Source organism: Drosophila miranda, chromosome 4 (assembly GCF_003369915.1).
Source record: "Drosophila miranda strain MSH22 chromosome 4, D.miranda_PacBio2.1, whole genome shotgun sequence".
Lineage (NCBI taxonomy): Eukaryota > Metazoa > Arthropoda > Insecta > Diptera > Drosophilidae > Drosophila > Drosophila miranda.
This window is the reverse complement of record NC_046677.1, coordinates 7,215,454-7,234,665: the sequence shown is the minus strand read 5'-3', so window position 1 is coordinate 7,234,665 and position 19,212 is coordinate 7,215,454. Positions and strand designations below refer to the sequence as shown.

The window sequence follows — 19,212 nt, the reverse complement described above, 5'->3', positions numbered from 1 at the left end:
CGCCCCACTCCTTGTGAAATTTACAACAACCAACTCTTGACTGCAACAAAAATGCTCAGCTCTCTCGATGCGAATTTTTGTGTGTGCAACACTCGAAAAAAAAAAAAACAAAAAGATATACGAGTCGAAGTCGAGTCCGCTTGTCCAAGTGCGAGGTCCTGCGCGAAGCCCCTGTCAGCCGCGTGGCCTTTTATTTATTTTTATGTTTAGACTCCTCGACCAACGTCCGAGAAAACGAAAATGTCCGAGCCATCTCGCCCAGCGAGAGACGACCAGAGAAAGCCCCACCATGATTTACGATGATGATGTGTCCTGGAACGCGCGCGCATCTCCAGCGCAGAACAGCAAAACAACAGCAGCAACAACAGCAGCACATACCCCAAAAGGCAGCTGCAAGATGTCCTGCTCCCTGGGGGAAGCTTTACATATTTTGGCCAAAAGAATTCCGCCAGATGACCCTCTGGAATGCAATCGTTTGTTTGGATTTGCCAGTTGTCTCGCAAAAAACCCTTCACCAAGGAAGGGACGTATATTCTCTTGAGTTTTGGCTAAAGAAATGGGTCTATGGGAGGGATATTTAAATGAAGATCATTTGGAAATTATAGTAAATGTTGGGAACAGTAAGAAAAGACTTTTTGGAGATTTAAATGGGATTCGGCAGACACTAAAAAAATAAAATTAATTTAAAAAAATAAAGAATATATGATGAACCGTGTTAAGTCCGTTTCTCTGTCTTTTTTTTGTTACAAAAATATCCCTCTAAATTAAGAAATATACATAAGTAATCCTCATTTCCTAAATAATATATAATAGAAACATTTGAAATATTTTCTTCTTTTTCCCCCCAATTGATGAATAACTTCCTCAACAATCAACCGTATCACATGGAAATTGTCGGTATATTTTTGCATATTTATACACATTTTTTTAATCCACAAAAAGCGCAACGGAAAGTGGTTTGATGGCAGGGCCGAGATGCATTCCATAATTGTGATTACTTTTTGTGCTGTGACATTTTTTTGGGCTGTTTCTTTCTGTTAATAAAAATTTACGATTATTGTTTTCACATTTTTCATGTTTTTGTCAATATTAAAAACATTATTTTTCACACGAATTGGCGTCAAAGGATGGATACGCACAGGCACATATCGTGGCGACGTGTCCAAAAGGATGTGTCTCTCTGAAATTTTATTGAAATTCGCTGATGGAATCCCCCAAACCAATCGAAGAGAAAAAAAAACAACTGAGAATTGCAGTGGAAAATCGCATTCAATCGGTCGCCAGAAACATTCGCCACTCATAACTCAGAGCCGTTCGGCGCCAGGACAGGAGAGGACCAGCACCAGCACCAGGACCAGGACAGGAGAGGACAGGACATCCATGGACATGGACACAAATCCATTGGGCGATGGTCGACGATGGCATTCCCATTGTTGGTTGGTCCGCTGGCTGGGAGGATTCAGGGACAATTGTCAGGCAATAAATCGATGTGTGTAGGGCTGTAAATTTTTGGCGGATGGCCGATGAAAAAGTGCATATTATGCAATTCGACAATACGCCAAACATGTCGACCTACGCATAACCGCCACCCCAATGGCCCCCCCACACACTCGATTCTCATTGCAGCGGAAACGGAAACGCGCACACAAGTTCTTCTCTTCTTCATCTTCGGCTGTGCCTCTGCCTCTGGCTGCTGCTGCTGCAACAACGCTTTGCATATCAATGAAAATGCATAAATTTTTATTCGCCCTCAATTTTCACGCTGTTTTTTTGTTCGCCTGTTCTGTTGCTTGTTTGGTTGCACTCTCAGGCCGGGCCCATGCCCGACGGTTGCATTGCCCATCGCCCATTGCCCAATCCTGTCGTCCATCAAGAGGCATAAATCAGTTTGGAGGTAGCATCCCATTCAATCCAGCAACAACAACAACAGCAACAACAAAAAAGAGAAGATTTACCAACACGCGTAGCTCTGCCCGGAAGCTGCCCGCAAAAAATCCCTCAGTTCTTTTGGGGGAAGGCCCATTGACGAAACGTAATCCTTGCTGGGGCAAAAACTGCACCAAAGCAAAAACATTGAAAATCCATAAAAATGCATCATAATTTCCTGGACACAGTCCGTGCAGCTGTGGAACTGGAACTGGATCATCAACATCATCATCATCATCATGGTATGCGTAAAAAATTGGTAGTAAGACCCAGGAAGTGTCCACCAACAAAGCCCCTAAACGAATTGTGAAAAAATCTCTTCATTAGGGTTAGTCAGTATTTAAAATTTGAACGAATTTTAAAGAGATATAAGGTGTTCTGGGATTGTGTTTTATGGGAATTTTCTTGTGGTTTTTAATATATATTTTTTATATAAAAAAGAAATATTTTTTTAATCGAAAGACCTTCAACTTTCATTGATTTCTAATCCCCATAATATGTCCTAATATATCCCCTTCAATATGTGTATGACTTACCCTAATGGGCATCATTTACATGCAACATGCCCCATACTTGATGCCTTCTATGCCATGCCCGTGGCTGCACCAACGGATGCCCCATCAAAGCCAACAGCATGACTAAAAGAAGAATGGCTCTGTCCGCAGGCTGCAGCCTGCTGGCGAGGCAGCAATGCGTTAATAGATTTGCAGTGCCCCAATACCTGTTCCGTGTCCTGTGCCCCATACCAAATGATTGCATATAATCACAGGATACTCCAGTGATGGCGGCTCGGCCGCTTTGTTGTACTTTTTCTTGGCCAAAAAGTGGCCGTAAATTTTACTTCATTCATGCGAGCCCTGCACAAGGACACAGCGGCGAGATCCTGTGCACAATTTTTGAGTGCACTCGATGCGATATGTTGGCGGCCTGTCCACATGTCAGCCTTGCATTTATTTATTGAATTATGACTCTTGAGAGAGCACAAAAGGTACAAACAAACGGGGATTGTAAATGAAATACGACTGAAGAATGATGGAGAAAATGGCGGAGGATGAGGGATTCATTCCCAAAGTGAGGAGGAATGGGTAAATGGCTTTGTTTAGGAATTTAAATTTGTAGAGCTGAAAGATTTTGCTACAGGGGAGAATTCCTATTAATTTTGATGATGATAGTTTCCTCCCCGCCCCCAAGAAGATCTCATTGCAATCTGTGGCAGCCAACGGATCTGAATTTGGTTCACGCACTGTTTGTCCTCTATGTATGTCTCCCAAGAGTCAACAGACGCGAGGTGGCAGATGAAAGAACAGCAGCCCCAGTAGCGGCAGCAGCTGGCTTCTCTTCTCCAAGATTTTACACAATTTGTGCAAATATTTGAGTCGGCGCTGCCTTTTTAATTGTTTCTAATTTCAAATGTTGACACGGGGCCCACACATACACCCATCTGTCCTAGTAGGAAAATGTGTCTAACGCTATCGCACTGTTGACACACACCCATCCCCCTTCCGTAGGTGGGAGATGCATTCCGTTCCATTTAACCGAGTAGTTTTCTTTTCTTTTGTTCAGGTGCCGTGGCTGTTAACGCTTCACGTTTTTGAACAAAGATCCACATTTTAATTAACCAAGAAAAGAGGAGGGCTAAACAAAGTTTTTGAGTGGATTTAGCTCTGGGAATATACTATTTTCTAACTCAACCTGTTGACTTGGCACGCGATGCCGTAGGCCAACAAGCACTTGTGTGGTGCTGTGCGCTGCGGTGAACTTCATAAGACTCTTTGGCTGCATTGTTTTTCATTTTTAGTGGAGTGCAGTTTGTTCTAACATTTCTGTGCAATTAACTGTTTGATCTCTTTCAAAAGCGGTGTGTTTTTGAACTTTTTTTTATGTCAGAAGATTAAATCTGGTATCAAAGTAATTTTCAACACTTATTCAAAATAGTCTCATTAAAATGTTCAACAGTCGACATTTTTAGATGAAATACACTGAAGTTCTGGATGAATAATCAAGATTATTGGCTAATTTACATATTTTTATGGTCTCTGAGCATTAATTCTACCCGTTTTAGTAGAGGTCAAAGTTGTGCGGTTAAAAAAAAAAAACGAGTTTGGTGACCCCAATTAGTTAAAATGATACTTCTTGGTTGATTCCTGGAAATGCAGAACTTTTCTGGCATCTAATTCTGCATTTTTTCAAAGAATTTTCCTGATTTTCTCACCTTGAACTCTTTTAGATAATGAAAATCAAACCAGAAACAATTTGGTGACCCCGAACATTGTAATACGAGGCCTTTAAGGTTCGCCAATTTCATTTAAAAGCTTGTCCTTTTTTGGCCAAATCATGCATTGAAATTTTTCTTCTACGGACGCGTTTTATGTCATTTATTTTAACATCTGAACATTTCCGTGTCATGATTTGCTACGATTTTCGACGAGGAACTTCAAGACCAGTAAGCTTTGATCAACTTAGTTAAACTTTTGGTGACGAGGCACTGCGAAAAATAGTTACATCGCTGGTGAAGAACGATCCTCGTCTAAAAACGGTTGTTGTACCGTAAAAAATGAATGCTGTGCGGGATTATCATACGACATACCATGAAATAGAGGTATCTTTGGGCAATAAAGGGACCAAGATACATTCAACATTTCATGAACAGTTGGCCGTCAAGTTTGACATTTGCCCCTTTTTAGAGGAGTACACAAAAGGTCTTTGAGGATTGGTTTGAACGGAAGCAAAAGTATCCATCATCATGGAGTATATTTTTAAAAGCAGCAGAATCTTTTTTTATCATATTTTATTGGTCCTTCACTATCATGCTCGGACTTTAAAGGCGGTCTATGCAAAAGTTTATTTACAAGACTCTCCAACAAATATTTGTTTCAGTGTGAAACTTCACGCTATGCGGACACAATTCGTCACATTCCGATGGACAGATAAGCCACCCAAATCGATCGGTAGCTTAGCTCTGCTTAACTTTCAGATTCAGTTCTATTTTCAACGCGAAATGAATCACTCACGCGTGCTGAGGGCCACGAATATTGTACTCCTGCTGTCGGGCTATCAGATATATTGGCTGGACTCAAAGACCCAGCGTTTCCGACTGTCCCTGCCCGGGGTTGTCTATATCTTAGCGCTGGGGTGCATATATGCAGCCTGCTTTTCCCAGCACTTTGATGCATCTTCATCGCTGCTGACGATTCTGAAGAATGTATCGTCATTTCTTTTTGGATTGACAAGATTGCAACTTTTGCTGGGTGTCAAAGTGTTTAGTTATGCGGTATACTCATCCATAAGAGCTGTGGGAGTAATCAACCCATTGATGGAGTCTTTGGCTGGAAAGGCAAGTGGATTCCGGAAAGAAGAGGCCATGGCGTATGCCCTCTTGACCTCTACTTTTGGGATACTCCTCTGCTTTGGCTTCTACATTGCCTACGAAATGAAATTCGAGCTGCCTCCCCTTCAAGATGCCATGATTGGAACGGCTCTCCTTATACCACATCTTTGTCTTGCCGGATCCCTGAGAATGTACAACATTTTGGCCTGGCTAACGCGTGGACAGTTGAAGGAGATCAAAACAAATGTGGAGGAAGCACTTGATGCCAACTTAAAGAAAGATGACGAGGAAATTGCTTCCACATCTTTCACCGTGCCTGTCAGTAATTCCAGTCTGGACAGCCTCGAGAGTCTGCATAAGCAATTGGTGCTCCTTGGAACCCGATTTGGTCGTTTTTTCAAGGCCATGCAGCACTCTCTGTTGTTTCTGGTCACCATGAATGGCAATTGTCTTCTAGTTGGGATCTATTCTTACGTTTACTATCGAAATACCTGGTATGTGCTCTTTGAGGATCGCAAACGGAGAATCTTCTATGCGGCGAATGCCTCCATTTATGCCTGCATTGCTTCGGATTATGTGTGTCTTCTTTTGGTGCAGTTTTTTATGGAAAAAGAGGTGAGAAGTGTACTTGAAAATGTTCTCTGGAAATCTTGGCTTCATTTAAACTCTTTCACAGCGTCTTGGCTTTCTGACAAGCCTTGATTCTTTTCTCTCTCAAAGGAATGCTTTGTCGAAACGCATTCGCTGTCTGGCCAAGGATATTAAGGGCACTCTACTCAAAACTTTCCACCACAAATTTCTATCCCTTTGGCGCTTTGATATTATTCATTTCGTTTTGGTAAAGTCACATATGAAATTTAAAACAAGGTTTTTTTTAATATTTTTAAACATTTGTTTTTACAGATGCTATTGTTTCAATGCGTTATTATTGCCCTGATTGTAATGTATCATTACTTGAGTGATGAAATTTTACAATTGAAAGAACAATTAGATTCGGCAGATGATGAATAAAGAATATTGGAAAAATATCAAGTGAGGGCAGTGATTTCTGCTACATAATTCGATATCTACTCTATGCAAAGCCTAATCTATAAATTTATCCGTTCACCTGGGTCAAACAGTCCGAAGAAACAAATCACGATTACGATGCTAATAAAATAGGCCCTGCTCCCTCAATCAAAGTACAATTTTTGTGGCACTCGTTAGAGATGGCCAAACTTAAGAGAAATAACGATAGAACTAAGCAAAAGTTAATTAATAATTCGAAAATATATTTTTTTTTCTTAGAATTAAAATTCTGCAGCAGTATTTTGATCATCATGAAGGATCCCAGTCCCAAGGGGCCCAATAATCTTCTTGATGTGTGCCTGAAAAACAAGTCGTTTGTTATTAAAACGTTTACTGAGTATTTCCAGATCCGCATCCGCTTCAATGACCGATTCGAACATTGCCATTAAGTCATTAAGTATGTAAGTTAACGTACCCAATTCTATTGAGCTCTTATACGAGTTGTAAACAATCTTTGGCTTTCCAAAACGAAAACAATTTCAATCTTGGGCCTCCGCCTAATTGATTTCTAAGATGTACAATCTCAAGGGCTCCCGCCGCAATCCCAATCTTTGACACTCGCCTAAATGGAAAACCAATGTTTGCCCACACCCGGCTTCTCATAAACAATCTCACTCCCGGCTTTCTGCAGATCCTGCACTTTAGGCATTTTACAGTTCTCTCTTTGGATGACGAAATCCAATACTCGGGATGGCGAAATCAATTGAAATGTTTATAGAAAAACTATTCCCGAAAGGGATCAACGATGTAAAGATCAGAAAGTTCAAGTCAGTCTTGATCCAGAAGCGACACCGCAAAGTCGAGCTAAAAATTAAGATCGCGCAAACCCTTTGCCCGGAATCCTTTGTGACCCTCTACTTAAATCTATATCAGTGAAGTTAGAAGTAAAATAAAAACTTTTTAAAAACACAATCCGCTACCGCAGTTATTTAATTTGTACATATCCACCTGAAAACATAGGTAGCTCAGAATTTGTTGTTTGTGAGCCATGATGATGTTATTTTGTCCAGAATGTTTTGGTGGAGTGGCAGCGGCGTGTGAGTGAGTACACTATGCAACAAAATCGAACTTTTTTGACGCTGTTAACCAAACTGATATATTTGGGGCTTTAAAATTGTTTAATATTTTTAAAAAAATATTTCAAGTCTGGTATTTTATTTTGCTTCTTTTTTCAGAGATGGTGATTCTTTTTTTTAACAAACGATACCTTAAACTGGGCGTTAATTAATGTACTTAAACCAAACAATTACAAAAGCCTAAAGAATAAATTTATTCCAACTTTTCCCGAGTTTTAAAAGTTAATTTTTCGGGAAAAAAACTTAAGCTATGTGAAAAAAAGCACTACCTTTGACAAAAATTCCAGATCTCAAATTTTGTTAAATTAAGCTAAACTTTAAAAAGAGAAAAACAATTATTTAACCATTTTAAAGCCCCAAAATCTATCCAAAAAGTAGGTTTGGTTCGCGGCGTCAAAGTGGTGTTGCACAGTGTTATCAACCATCACAATATTTCCGCCCGCACCTGTATTCGGATTGTTGTCAACGGAAAATGGAATACCGCTTAAGCGACGATTTACAGAAGCGAGAGCGAGAATGAAAGACACAAAAAGTCAAGAGCCGCGGCTGCAGCTTTGCAGAGAATGAGAGATTCGACGCTTAAGCTAACGGAATCTCACACGGCCGCACTACCACTGAACTTGCACTTAAAACCGTTTTTTATTGTGCACCAAAGGTATTTGTTGGTAATTAAAGTACACAGCAACGAAAGTTTTGTTCAATTAATAGCGATTAATCAATGTATTTGTATCACGTCGGGTTCACCAATGTTTGAGATGCCAAGCTTTTTTGGCAACTATTTATTTCAAAGTTCGAAAAAAAAACAATAAGGGTTAAATATTATAATGTTTATTTATACCGGCGGCTTAGCTGATGCCGATTGCTTGCTTTTATGCCCTGCCAGATAAATGTTAGTACTCGAGATCGATATGCAATGATAATGCCGTGAGAGATTATCATAGAACTAAATTTGGGCCAGCACTGCAGATCAAAGCAAAAGACTATGCAGAGTGAGAGCAGTTCATAAGTGGTCCATTGTTGCTTTATAAATCTGTAAACTAATTATGCCAATAAACAGCAATCATAATGTTTTGAAGTTAAGATGATTCATCGGCCGCTGGCCCGAACAAGAAGAATCTTTGCAAGAATCTCTTACAAATATTTGTTTCAGTGTGAAACTACACGCTTTGCTTACACAATTCGTCACATGAAAAGATAAAGCCACCCAAATCGATCGGTAGCTTAGCTCTGTTTAACTTTCAGATTCAGTTCTATTTTCAACTCGAAATGAATCACTCACGCGTGCTGAGGGCCACGAATATTGTGCTCCTGCTGTCGGGCTATCAGATATATTGGCTGGACTCCAAGACCCAGCGTTTCCGATTGTCCCTGCCCTGGGTTGTCTATATCTTAGCGCTGGGGTGCATATATGCGGCCTGCTTTGCCCTGCACTTAGATGCATCTTCATCGATGCTGACGATTCTGAAAAATGTATCGTCATTTCTTTTTGGACTGACAAGATTGCAACTTTTCATGGGTGTCAACGTGTTCGTTTATGCGGTATACTCATCCGTAAGGGCTGTGGGAGTAATCAACCCATTGATGGAGTCTTTGGCTGGAAAGGCAAGTGGATTCCGGAAAGAGGAGGCCGTGGCCTATGCTCTCTTGACCTCTACTTTTGGGATATTCCTTTGCTTTGGCTTCTACATTGCCTACGAAATGAATTTCGAGCTGCCTCCACTCCAAGACGCCATGATTGGAACGGCTCTCTTTATTCCACATCTTTGTCTTGCCGGATCCCTGAGAATGTACAACATTTTGGCCTGGCTAACGCGTGGACAGTTGAAGGAGATCCAAACAAATGTGGAGGAGGCACTTGGTGACAGCTTAAAGAAAGATGAAGTGGAAATTTCTTCCACATCCTTCACGGTATCTATCAGTAATTCCAATCTGGACAGCCTCGAGAGTCTGCATAAGCAATTGGTGCTCCTTGGAACCCGATTTGGTCGCTTTTTCAAGGCCATGCAGCACTCTCTGTTGTTTCTGGTCACCATGAATGGCAATTGTCTTCTAGTTGGGATCTATTCTTACGTTTACTATCGAAATACCTGGTATGTGCTCTTTGAGGATCGCAAAAGGAAAATCTTCTATGCGGCGAATGCCTCCATTTATGCCTGCATTGCTTCGGATTATGTGTGTCTTCTTTTGGTGCAGTTCTTTATGGAAAAAGAGGTGAGAAGTGTACTTGAAAATGTTCTCTGGAAATCTTAGCTTCATTTATACTCTTTCACAGCGTCTTGGCTTTCAGACAAGCCTGGATTCTTTTCTCTCTCAAAGAAATGCTTTGTCGAAACGCATTCGCTGTCTGGCCAAGGATATTAAGGGCACTCTACTCAACACTTTCCACCACAAATTTCTCTCCCTTTGGCGCTCTATTCATTTCGTTTTGGTAAAGTCATATATTTGTAAAATGTTTGCTAAAATTTCTAAATAATTGTTCTTTACAGCTGCTATTCTTTCAAGGTCTTATTATTGCCCTGATTGTAATGTATCATTATTTGAGTGATAAAATTCAACAGTTGAAAGAACAATTAGATTCGGCAGATGATGAACTAATAGTATAGGAAAAATATCAAGCTCAAGGCATAATTAGATATCTACTCCATCTACAATCTCTATCTTTCTTTGGGCAACAACTTCATATTAATTATCTTCATATGCAAAGCTTAATCTATAAATTTATCCGTTTGCCTGGGCCAAACAGTCCGGAGCAACAAATCACGATTACGATGCTAATAAAATGGGCTCCGCTCCCCCAATCAAAGTAAAATGTTTGTGGCTTTCGTTAGAGATGACCAAACTTAAGAGAAGTAACGATAAAACTAGCGAAATTTAAATAATAGTTTAAAAATATATTTTTCAATTAATTAAATTGGTTTTCCTTTTGATATTCACTGAACTAGTTCTTTGTACAATTATTTTTCTTCTAACCAAAACTGAGATAACTATATTCTATTCGAGTGTCTTAAAGAAATCCCTACGAAAATATGTTTTATATTCGTTTAATGATAGTGGAATTTTTTGCAAAGGTTATGAATTTGGAAAGAGTTGGTTGTGTATTAATTTTTCTGCTTTTTCATTGCGAGCGCATCTTCCTTGTCCTTCTCGATGATTTTCACATATTCCAGGATGGCATTCCGGTCCAGCATTTTCAGCGGCTTGCTGAACCCCATGATGGCCACCTCCAAGTTGTTCTGGTTTGTCTGCGCCACCTCGAGCAAAGCGCGAATGGCCAGTTTGACGGCACTTTGCTCCGTGATCACATCTTCCTCGCGATAATTCTTCTCGAAGAATTCCATCACAGTCCTGGCCGAGCGACCCGTGGCATTTGCCTTGTATTCATAGAAAATACCAGAAGGCTCCGTTTTGAATAAATGTGGCGAGCCATCGCCATCGAAGCCGCCAATCAGACAAGAAATACCAAAGGGACGGCGACCATTGCTCTGCGTGTACTTCTGCTTCATCTGAGCAATGTAACGCGTGATGTACTCCACAGTGACTTGATCCTCGACATGAAGACGATGGGTCTGGCACTCCACTTGGGCACGATTAATGAGAACGCGCGCATCGGCGGTGAGGCCCGAAAAGGTCATGATAATGTGCTGGTCGAGCAGTAAAATCTTGCGCACTGTGCGATCCTCCTGCAGCTTGGGCACAGACCTTTTCTCCACGGCCAGCACCACACAGGAGCCGCCGCGAACACCAACCTAAGGAAAATAATTGTTTCTTGGGTAAATCCATGCGAATTACTGCTAAAGCGTGGGTTTTACCGCCGTGGAGCCCTTGCGGACGGCCTCTTGGGCATATTCCACCTGCAGCAAATGTCCGTCAGGGGAGAAAATGGTAACGGCGCGATCGTAACTTGAAGACATCTTTAGGAATTATAAAAAAAGCACTTGAGGATTATTATAAACTTGATTCGCTTGCACTGAAATATTTCTGTGCGTTTGTCAATGATGATGCTATTCTGTTCTGTTTCTCTGCTACCCAACACTGGTTTCTTCATTCCGCCCGTGCTGCACAACACTTTGTTAGACGTGTAATTGCCAGCTGATATGTATGTATGTATATGTATTTATTTTCCAGATAGTTACCTTATATTCCATCCAAATCGAACTCCTAGCCATCACTGATTTACAAACACTTACGCGTGGGCGGTGGCAGTGGTTTTCCTTATATGAAACTCCGCCTAGGCACTGTGGATAGCAGCATGCTAAACGCCGGCAAATGAACATAACTCGTATAGGGAAATCTACATAATATTTACAATGATGCCAGGCAGAGGCAGCACACAAACCACCCAGACACACAGACACACACTATCCTCCTTCCCCCAATACGGTGGGTGGCAGTGCCGGGGCCATGCATGCAACTCTGTGGAGATGCTGATGAGCAGATAAATTCATTAGGCAAAACCATGTAATTGTTCCACCAGGGCGACGACGAGGACGACGAGGACGACGAGGACTATGGCAAACAAGCAAGGATGCGGCGGACATTTGGCTCAGCTGGCAGCAGCAGTGCAACCCGGCCAGCCGGCAGCCCGGCGAAAGGCAACCCAGACGACCGCAGATCTTAAGTTTTGCTTTGCAGCGAGAGAGTTGGGAGTCACGAAGCGTTACTAAATACAAATTAAACAAATCCATAAATAATGTTTAATAATATTAACAAGGATATTAGCAGAGTATACACCCACACACAGAGAGAGAGAGAGAGAGACCGAGAGGAGCTACAGATGCGCTCTCAGTTATAGTTGTTCCTGTTTTGAGTTGTGCCCCCTCTGGCCCCCCCGCCTGCCTTCCTGCCGTTGCTCGGTGTCTGCAGTCCTTGTGTGGTTTATGGGAATGTTTCTTCTGCCACCTGGGCAGGTCATACATGGGTGTTTACGTGGCTTTCATCCCAGGCATCGTTATGGATTTATTCTTTGATACAATTCTAATTCCTAAGCAACAAAAATCTTTGGTTATTCGTTGCGTTTTAGTTTTTGAATCTGGGATCCAAATTAGATGATAGTTTCATCATCTTCATTTGTCGTAACTTTTTCGCTGCCTCAATTTTTTCATTCAAAAGCAAAAGCTTGTTTAGTAGGAACTTCTTTCGAGACTTTGATGCGTCTTCGGGTGGCGGGGAATCTGGTGGGGTTTTCGGCCCTTTTTTAAGTGTCTTCTCACGCCGTAAAGCACGCTTGAAGCTCGAATCGCTCGAAGATGCTGAATCGTCTGTGGCATTGTATGAGTTGCTCGATGAGGTGCTGATCTTTCGCTTTCGCGGTGCCATGTTCGATGCGTTTTGAATAGTTGGACGGACCAAGCCTCGGGATTGTTTGGAAGCATGAGGCGAACGACGTCGTGCGGGAGGACTGCGGGAGCGACAGCGTGCCAAAGGACTGGGCGAGCGACGGCGTGCCAAAGGACTGGGCGAGCGACGGCGCACGAAAGGACTACGGGAGCGACGACGCATGGGCGGGCTGCTTGAGCGACGGGAACGACGGCGTGTGGGATTCCCGTGTATTTTCCGTCGTCGACTCGGACTTCTCTTCGGTGAACGGGATGAACTGGTACTGGGGGAAAAGCGACGACTACGACTGCGACAACGACGGCGCTTGCTGTAGCCATATCTAGGGGGAGACACGCTGGGGGACAAGAATCTGGAGCGGGATCTCTTCAAAGTGATTAGCGGCGAGCGGTTTCTCTTTCGAATGCGTGGCGATGAGTCCCCAGAGATTGATTTCTTTCCAAGATTCGAGAAGGACGACGAACCCTCGGCCTCCTTCGTGGTGTCGCCTCCTGCGCTTTGGCACGAGATCGGTGCCCCAACAATTTCCGTGGTCTTGCGCGTATACGTCTCATTCCGATTGGGAGCCTCTGTCAGGTCAAAGGGCAATGACTTGATGAACAATGGTGTCGGTAGCAGGGGACCAATCCTCATATGTGACTTGGCCTGTGAGTAGAATGGATCTGCATCCGGCTGCTGCATTCCAGCTTTGAAGGCATGAGGCATTTTTTGTAGTCCCATCAAAAAATTGCTCGCACCTGAATAAATAAAACATAAGCAATGAATGATTCACGATGAGGAGTACGCACCTTCGAGATTCGGCATTGGCAGCTGCTTCTTCTCAAACATCCGATAGTTGTTTTCCTTGGTAAACGGCGTCGAATGACAGATGTCCTTTTTGCCGGAATTGTAGAATGAATCATCATCGTCATTGTCATCGGTAAGAACTTCTCCTTCTTCGCAGTCACAGTACAGTGCGTTACAAACTTCTCCTTCTTCTGCGGATGATAGTACTGTTTCAAGGGATTGAAATTGATTGAGATCCTCTAATGGCAAATCCACAGGCCCATCATTCATCACTTCTATGAAATCCTGGAGATCCTCCGATGATGTAATGGATGCAGCGTCCGGCATCTTCTTGTGATCTTCGAACGGAGGCACATCCCCCGCATTCTCATCGCTAATAGCTTTGTCTTTCAAATTTATTCCTTTAGCTGAGGAAGCATTCTCCTGCTCCAGATCCCCACCGTACTGCTTATTGTCGCACAATTCAGGGTCGTCATGTGTATAGAGCCCCTGGTTTGCATCCTCAGAACCCGACCCATCAGAGGATTCACGCCTTCCCTGTATATCTTTGGGCCACTGGCCACTGGAATCCCCTGACGGTTTCTGATTTGGTTGCTGAGTGTCGCCGCTTTCCAATTCTTTTGGTGAATTTTGGTGCCCCTGATTGGGAGCCTCCAATGATGGCAGATCGGCCTGCTCAATGCCTCCAATTTGTGGTTCTTCTGGTGCATCTTCGGGCCCCTGATTGAGAGCCTCCAGTGATGCCTGATTGGCCTGTTCAATTTCTCCGCTTTCTGGTTCTTCTAGTGCATCTTCGGGCTCCTGATTGAGAGCCTCCAATAAAGGCTGATCGGTCTGCTCAATGTCTCCGCTTTCTGCTTCTATTGGTGCATCTTCGGGCCCCTGATTGAGAGCCTCCAGTGATGCCTGATTGGCCTGTTCAATTTCTCCGCTTTCTGGTTCATCTAGTGCATCTTCGGGCTCCTGATTGAGAGCCTCCAATAAAGGCTGATCGGTCTGCTCAATGCCTCCAATTTGTGGTTCTTCTGGTGCATCTTCGGGCTCCTGAATGAGAGCCTCTAGTGATGCCTGATTGGCCTGTTCAATTTCTCCGCTTTCTGGTTCTTCTAGTGCATCTTCGGGCTCCTGATTGAGAGCCTCCAATGATGGCTGATCGGTCTGCTCAATGCCTCCAATTTGTGGTTCTTCTGGTGCATCTTCGGGCTCCTGATTGAGAGCCCCCAATGATGCCTGATTGGCCGGCTCAATGCCTCCAATTTGTGGTTCATCTGGTGCATCTTCAGGCTCCTGATCGAGAACCCCCAATGATGGCAGATCGGCCTGCTCAATGCCTCCAATTTGTGGTTCTTCTGGTGCATCTTCTGGCCCCTGATTGAGAGCCTCCAATGATTCCTGATCGGCCTGTTCAATGTCACTGAGATCAGGATCATCCTCTAAAACTTCGTGCCCCTGATTGATATCGTCAGACGATGCCCCATCGAGCTGCTTAATTATGTTGCTGCTTTCCGCTTTGTTTCGAGCGGAAGCGAGGAGAGCAAGCTGCCTGTCAAAATTTGCACGCGATTTCGGAATTCCTGTGGAAATATCCCTCGCAAAATAACGACTAATTTCATACTCATCTGTATGAGAAACAATATAGGTACCTGGCTGGTCTTCCTCCATCTTGGAACTTGAAAGCCAATTTCCCATCAAATATATGATCTCTAAAGTCGTCGAGGTTTTGAACAATATTAAAATACAATATCTCAAAAATCTAAATAATTAATAAAATAGCAAACCTTTTATGTAGATCCGTATGAGTTGTCTTTTTTTTTTGGTGGCGGTGGACTGAAAAAAAAAAAACAAACAAGAAAATCATTTGTTCTGAAAAAATGATGAAAACGTCTTCCCGATAACACATACACGAATTTAACAAAAGATTTCACAAATTTCTTTGAAATATTTGTTCCTTGAGCTTTGCGCACTTTATATTTCACAAAAATTCAACAAAAACGTATAAAAAAAAATTTTTTTTGCAATTTAATTCCAGACGGCGTGTTGTCGCTTCCCGGAATTTTTGTTCACGAAGCTCTGTGCAGAGTTGCCAGATTGCTGTAATTGAAAGATATGACCAGACTACTACAAATATATTTTTATAAGTCACAGAATCACAATTAATGTAGGGCTGGAAAACTTTTATAAATTAAACTATTTTGGTTTAGTTCAGAAACAAACCATTTCCATAACAGTTTTGCGAAAAGAAATTATAGTCTGACCCCGAAATCGGGGATTTGGGATCGCGGAATTAGTAACCAATGCACCAATTAGTAACCGTTAGATGTCCCAAAAGCGCTTGCTATTTCGACGATGCAGCTATCAGCACATTTTGCGCATCTTTGTTGCACATCTATTTCAGAATCTTAGCCCGAAAGCGGCTGCTCTCTCGCCACTCGTTATTATGTCACTCGCCGGTCATAGTTTTCAACGATTAAACGGGGACATGGAGAGATGCGTCAGCAGCATCGCTGTTTACAACCGATTCAAATTGGCATTCCAAATCAAATCTCTAAACAGAAAAGTCGTACTAAGGAGTGCTCGTACGCTGGGAATCGTATGAATGTATCCTCGTTTCTCTAGTCTTCAGATTTTGTATGCTTTATATCTTTTATAATCTCTAAAAAAACACAGAGATATTTGTTCTCTGCAATATACGGGAGGATTTTGTCCACGTTTTTATGTTGTTTTCTTAGGATTTCTTGGGGGTTCCACGCGGACGGCTAACATGATGTTGCCTCTGCTAAAGGAGACCTTGTAGATGGGTCCCTCGTAGCTGTCGTACGATTTTAGTAGCAGCTCTTCTGATGCCAATTTGGAAGACGAGGATTTACGGGATCCAGACTGCTGGACGAGGCGGTCAAAGTCCCAGACGGACAGGCGAGCATCCCCGCCGGCCACAACCAGGAGATTATTGTCCATGTCGAATACGGAGGAGTAGATGGTGGCCGTGTGGTGACTCAGGTAACGGATCATTCGCTCGGCGGGCAGGTCCCAGACAATTACCAGATGATCGTCGCCTCCTGAGGCCAAGTAGCTCCCGCACGTGGAGAAGGCCAGAGACGTGACTCTCGCCTTGTGGCCGCTGAGCATACGCACCTGGCGGCCCTTCACTACGTGCCAGATGCGGACAGTGCAGTCCGACGACCCGGAGGCCAGGTAGTACCTGTTCGGGTGGAACAGACACACTTCCACGCTGGCCAAGTGGCCGGATAAGAGGCGCGCTGCTTGCTTTCTAGTCTGGGCCCAGATACGAGCCGTGCCATCCGCCGAGGCGGTGGCAAAGTAGAAGCCCAGGGGGGCAAACACTACGCAGTAGACTGGAGCCAGGTGACCCGTATAGATAACCATACAGTTCCAGGAGCGGAGGCACCACAGCCGCACGTTGGTGTCCCTCGAGCAGCTGATAATGTAGCGGTCGTCGGGGGAAAAGGAGCAGCCGTAGACAGCCCCCTGGTGGCCGTACAAGGTGCGCTTTCCCCGCTTGTCCGACGCTCCCTTTTCGAGCGTCAAATCCACCAGATGCTTCGAGGGATCCACCGAGAAGACGTGCACCACGGAGACGGACGTGCCCAGTGCCAACATGTTGAACTCCTCGGAGAAGGTCGCACACAGAATTTTCTCCTGCCCAGGCATGGCCGTGTATAGGTAGACCGAGGGCAGATGTTCCCGACTAAGCTTCTTGCGCTGCTCATCTTCCTTCCGGCGCTTAATCTCATCATCAAGACACGGAGGGGGCGTGTACAATTGTTGCAGATTGGCGTTGTGCCGGCGTCGAGAGTGCTTCAAGGGCTCTCCGCGCGTCCCGGGAAGAGTCCACAGCATGGTCTCCAGCTGAGCATGTCCCAGGAGGTAACGTTGCTTGGGCAGCTCCTCGTCGTCGTATTTCCGGAGGCGGATGTGGCCCATGATTTTGTCCTGTTGCCAAAACGGAATGCGCGCCAAGTGGATCAGGCACTGCGTATAGGCGTCCCGGGCCATCAGGATGTCCACCTTGTAGTGACCGTTCAGCAGCCCTTGCGCTCTGGATGGTACCTCCGCTGGCCTGAGGATTTTCTTCAGCGTTGCAAGCCGCGGCCTGTAGGAGTCATCCAAGTACTTGCCGCAGTTCTTCACGAGGGTCGCGGCCCCGTCTACGTTGTCGCTGGCCACCATTTGCAAATAGGCCAGGACCAGCAGAGGATACAGCAGCTGCGAGATGTCGTATCTGAAGCGATCGCACACCGCCTCAACCATGGACTGCACGGCGTGGAAAGCCTGCTCGTACTGCTCGAACACCTCGTTCTGCTTGATGACCTTGAAAACGGGCTTCCCGGTGGGTTCCTGGCAGTGTCCGGTGGCACTGTCATCGTAGAACTCAGTTGCCTGCCTGCCAACCGTCTCCCTCCCACTTGGGGTCGATCGTCTGCCAGCATTCTTCGAGCTGGTATACCCAAAAGGCACCTCGACTGTGTGCAGCGGCAGGTGCAACCAACTTTCCTTTCCTTTTCTGCAAATAGGATAAAGACTTTCCTCCTTGTCCTCCACATCACTGAAGTCGAATTCCCAACTGTGTGTGTCGTCAGAAAAGCAATGCAAGTCCTCGTCATAATCCGTGCTGGGTTCCTTGGGAGGTTTGCTGGAGTTTGATTGAGTAGAGGTGATAAAGATATCCTGGTGATATCTGAGATATTTAAACTGAATTGCGTCCTCATTTGTGTCCTCGAACAGAGGCATTGACGGCATCGAGCCACTATGCTCGTCCACGTCCATGGACGACGATACCCCAATTAATTTTGCAATGCTACATGAAATTGGAATCGTATAATACATATGTATCTCGTAAATATGATCTGAAAACATTACCCCATCGACTGTCCTTCACGGGATGCTTTGTCACGTTTTGGGGAAGAGCCCAAGTTGGGAAATGTCAGCTTACTCCATTCTTGAGGTTCATCTTGCATTTCGGACTTGCCATCGGAGCTGGATTCCAGTGAAGTGCTGTCGTGATCGCTTGAGAAGTCAGATTCTCTTGCGCGCACTTTGGCTTTCAATTTTTCCATATTCTGATTGGTTTCAATATTGTTGCACTCCATCTCGAAATCCACCTCCGGCGCTTCTCGGACCTGTTTTTTCGCCTTGGACTTCTGTACTGACATTCGCTTTAATCTAATCCATTTATGGGATCTTCTTTTCGTTTCGCTTTAACAACGGAAAATGCCAGAGTCATTCCCACCAGTGTGACCAGGAATTATGGTCTCAATAGGGGTATTCCAGGACGTATTGAATCGTTGAACTTTGGGCAGGAGAAATTTAATCAGTCTAATGATATTTGAAAAACATTTTAAATGATGCAGAGGCGCATTCAGGCTGAAAAAAGGGGCGGAAAGCCGAGCTGAGCTGAAGAGGCTTTCAAAATTAAGAGCTTAGCTGAAACATTATCTGTATCTATATAAGCAAGGTGTTCTATGCAAAACTTTTTTTGTTTTTTTGTTTTTTTAATATAATCAGCTCAAAAATTCCCATTGGGTAATTAGTTTTACAAAATCCTAATTATGGATAAATATGCACAAATACCTGTAAAGCTCAATGAAGTACTACCACTAAAAATATACCCTTCTTTTAATAAAAAATAAATAAATATTAAGCCCCAAATCTATCCGAAAAATTCGGTTTGGTTCG

General features: G+C 43.8%; 4 protein-coding genes across 11 annotated transcripts; 2 read left to right on the top strand and 2 right to left on the bottom strand.

Moving 5' to 3' along the window:
* The first annotated feature begins 4,924 nt into the window (after positions 1 to 4,924).
* On the top strand, positions 4,925 to 6,498 carry LOC108161203. Of its 2 annotated transcripts, none has more exons than XM_033393431.1 (3): positions 4,925 to 5,869; positions 5,931 to 6,086; positions 6,122 to 6,498. In XM_033393431.1, the coding sequence occupies exons 1-3, from the start codon at positions 4,925 to 4,927 to the stop codon at positions 6,263 to 6,265; spliced, it is 1,245 nt and encodes a 414-aa protein (XP_033249322.1). In that variant the 3' UTR covers positions 6,266 to 6,498. The 2 variants fall into 2 exon arrangements, with proteins under 2 accessions (XP_033249322.1, XP_017150914.1); XM_017295425.2 differs by having other exon boundaries at positions 5,931 to 6,092; positions 6,158 to 6,498.
* A 2,166-nt stretch (positions 6,499 to 8,664) lies between these two features.
* LOC108161202 lies at positions 8,665 to 10,304 on the top strand. The gene is made up of 3 exons (XM_017295424.2): positions 8,665 to 9,609; positions 9,671 to 9,826; positions 9,885 to 10,304. Exons 1-3 carry the CDS (start codon positions 8,665 to 8,667, stop codon positions 9,999 to 10,001), a joined length of 1,218 nt encoding a protein of 405 aa, XP_017150913.1. The 3' UTR covers positions 10,002 to 10,304.
* Positions 10,275 to 11,942, bottom strand: LOC108163960 (proteasome subunit alpha type-7-1-like). Of its 2 annotated transcripts, XM_017299511.2 has the most exons (3): positions 11,532 to 11,942; positions 11,208 to 11,309; positions 10,275 to 11,144 (listed from the first exon to the last, which is right to left on the bottom strand). In XM_017299511.2, exons 1-3 carry the CDS (start codon positions 11,670 to 11,672, stop codon positions 10,497 to 10,499), a joined length of 891 nt encoding a protein of 296 aa, XP_017155000.1. In that variant the 5' UTR covers positions 11,673 to 11,942; the 3' UTR covers positions 10,275 to 10,496. The 2 variants fall into 2 exon arrangements, with proteins under 2 accessions (XP_017155000.1, XP_017155001.1); XM_017299512.2 differs by lacking the exon at positions 11,532 to 11,942 and having other exon boundaries at positions 11,208 to 11,415.
* A 121-nt stretch (positions 11,943 to 12,063) lies between these two features.
* On the bottom strand, positions 12,064 to 18,760 carry LOC108163958 (transcription initiation factor TFIID subunit 5). Of its 6 annotated transcripts, none has more exons than XM_033393429.1 (5): positions 15,421 to 15,586; positions 15,297 to 15,345; positions 14,656 to 15,262; positions 13,521 to 14,331; positions 12,064 to 13,469 (listed from the first exon to the last, which is right to left on the bottom strand). In XM_033393429.1, the coding sequence occupies exons 3-5, from the start codon at positions 15,205 to 15,207 to the stop codon at positions 12,415 to 12,417; spliced, it is 2,418 nt and encodes an 805-aa protein (XP_033249320.1). In that variant the 5' UTR covers positions 15,208 to 15,262; positions 15,297 to 15,345; positions 15,421 to 15,586; the 3' UTR covers positions 12,064 to 12,414. The 6 variants fall into 6 exon arrangements, with proteins under 6 accessions (XP_033249320.1, XP_033249319.1, XP_017154997.1 ...); XM_033393428.1 differs by having other exon boundaries at positions 13,521 to 15,092; positions 15,162 to 15,262; positions 15,421 to 15,585; XM_017299508.2 differs by having other exon boundaries at positions 13,521 to 15,092; positions 15,162 to 15,221; positions 15,421 to 15,585.
* Positions 18,761 to 19,212: the final 452 nt, after the last annotated feature.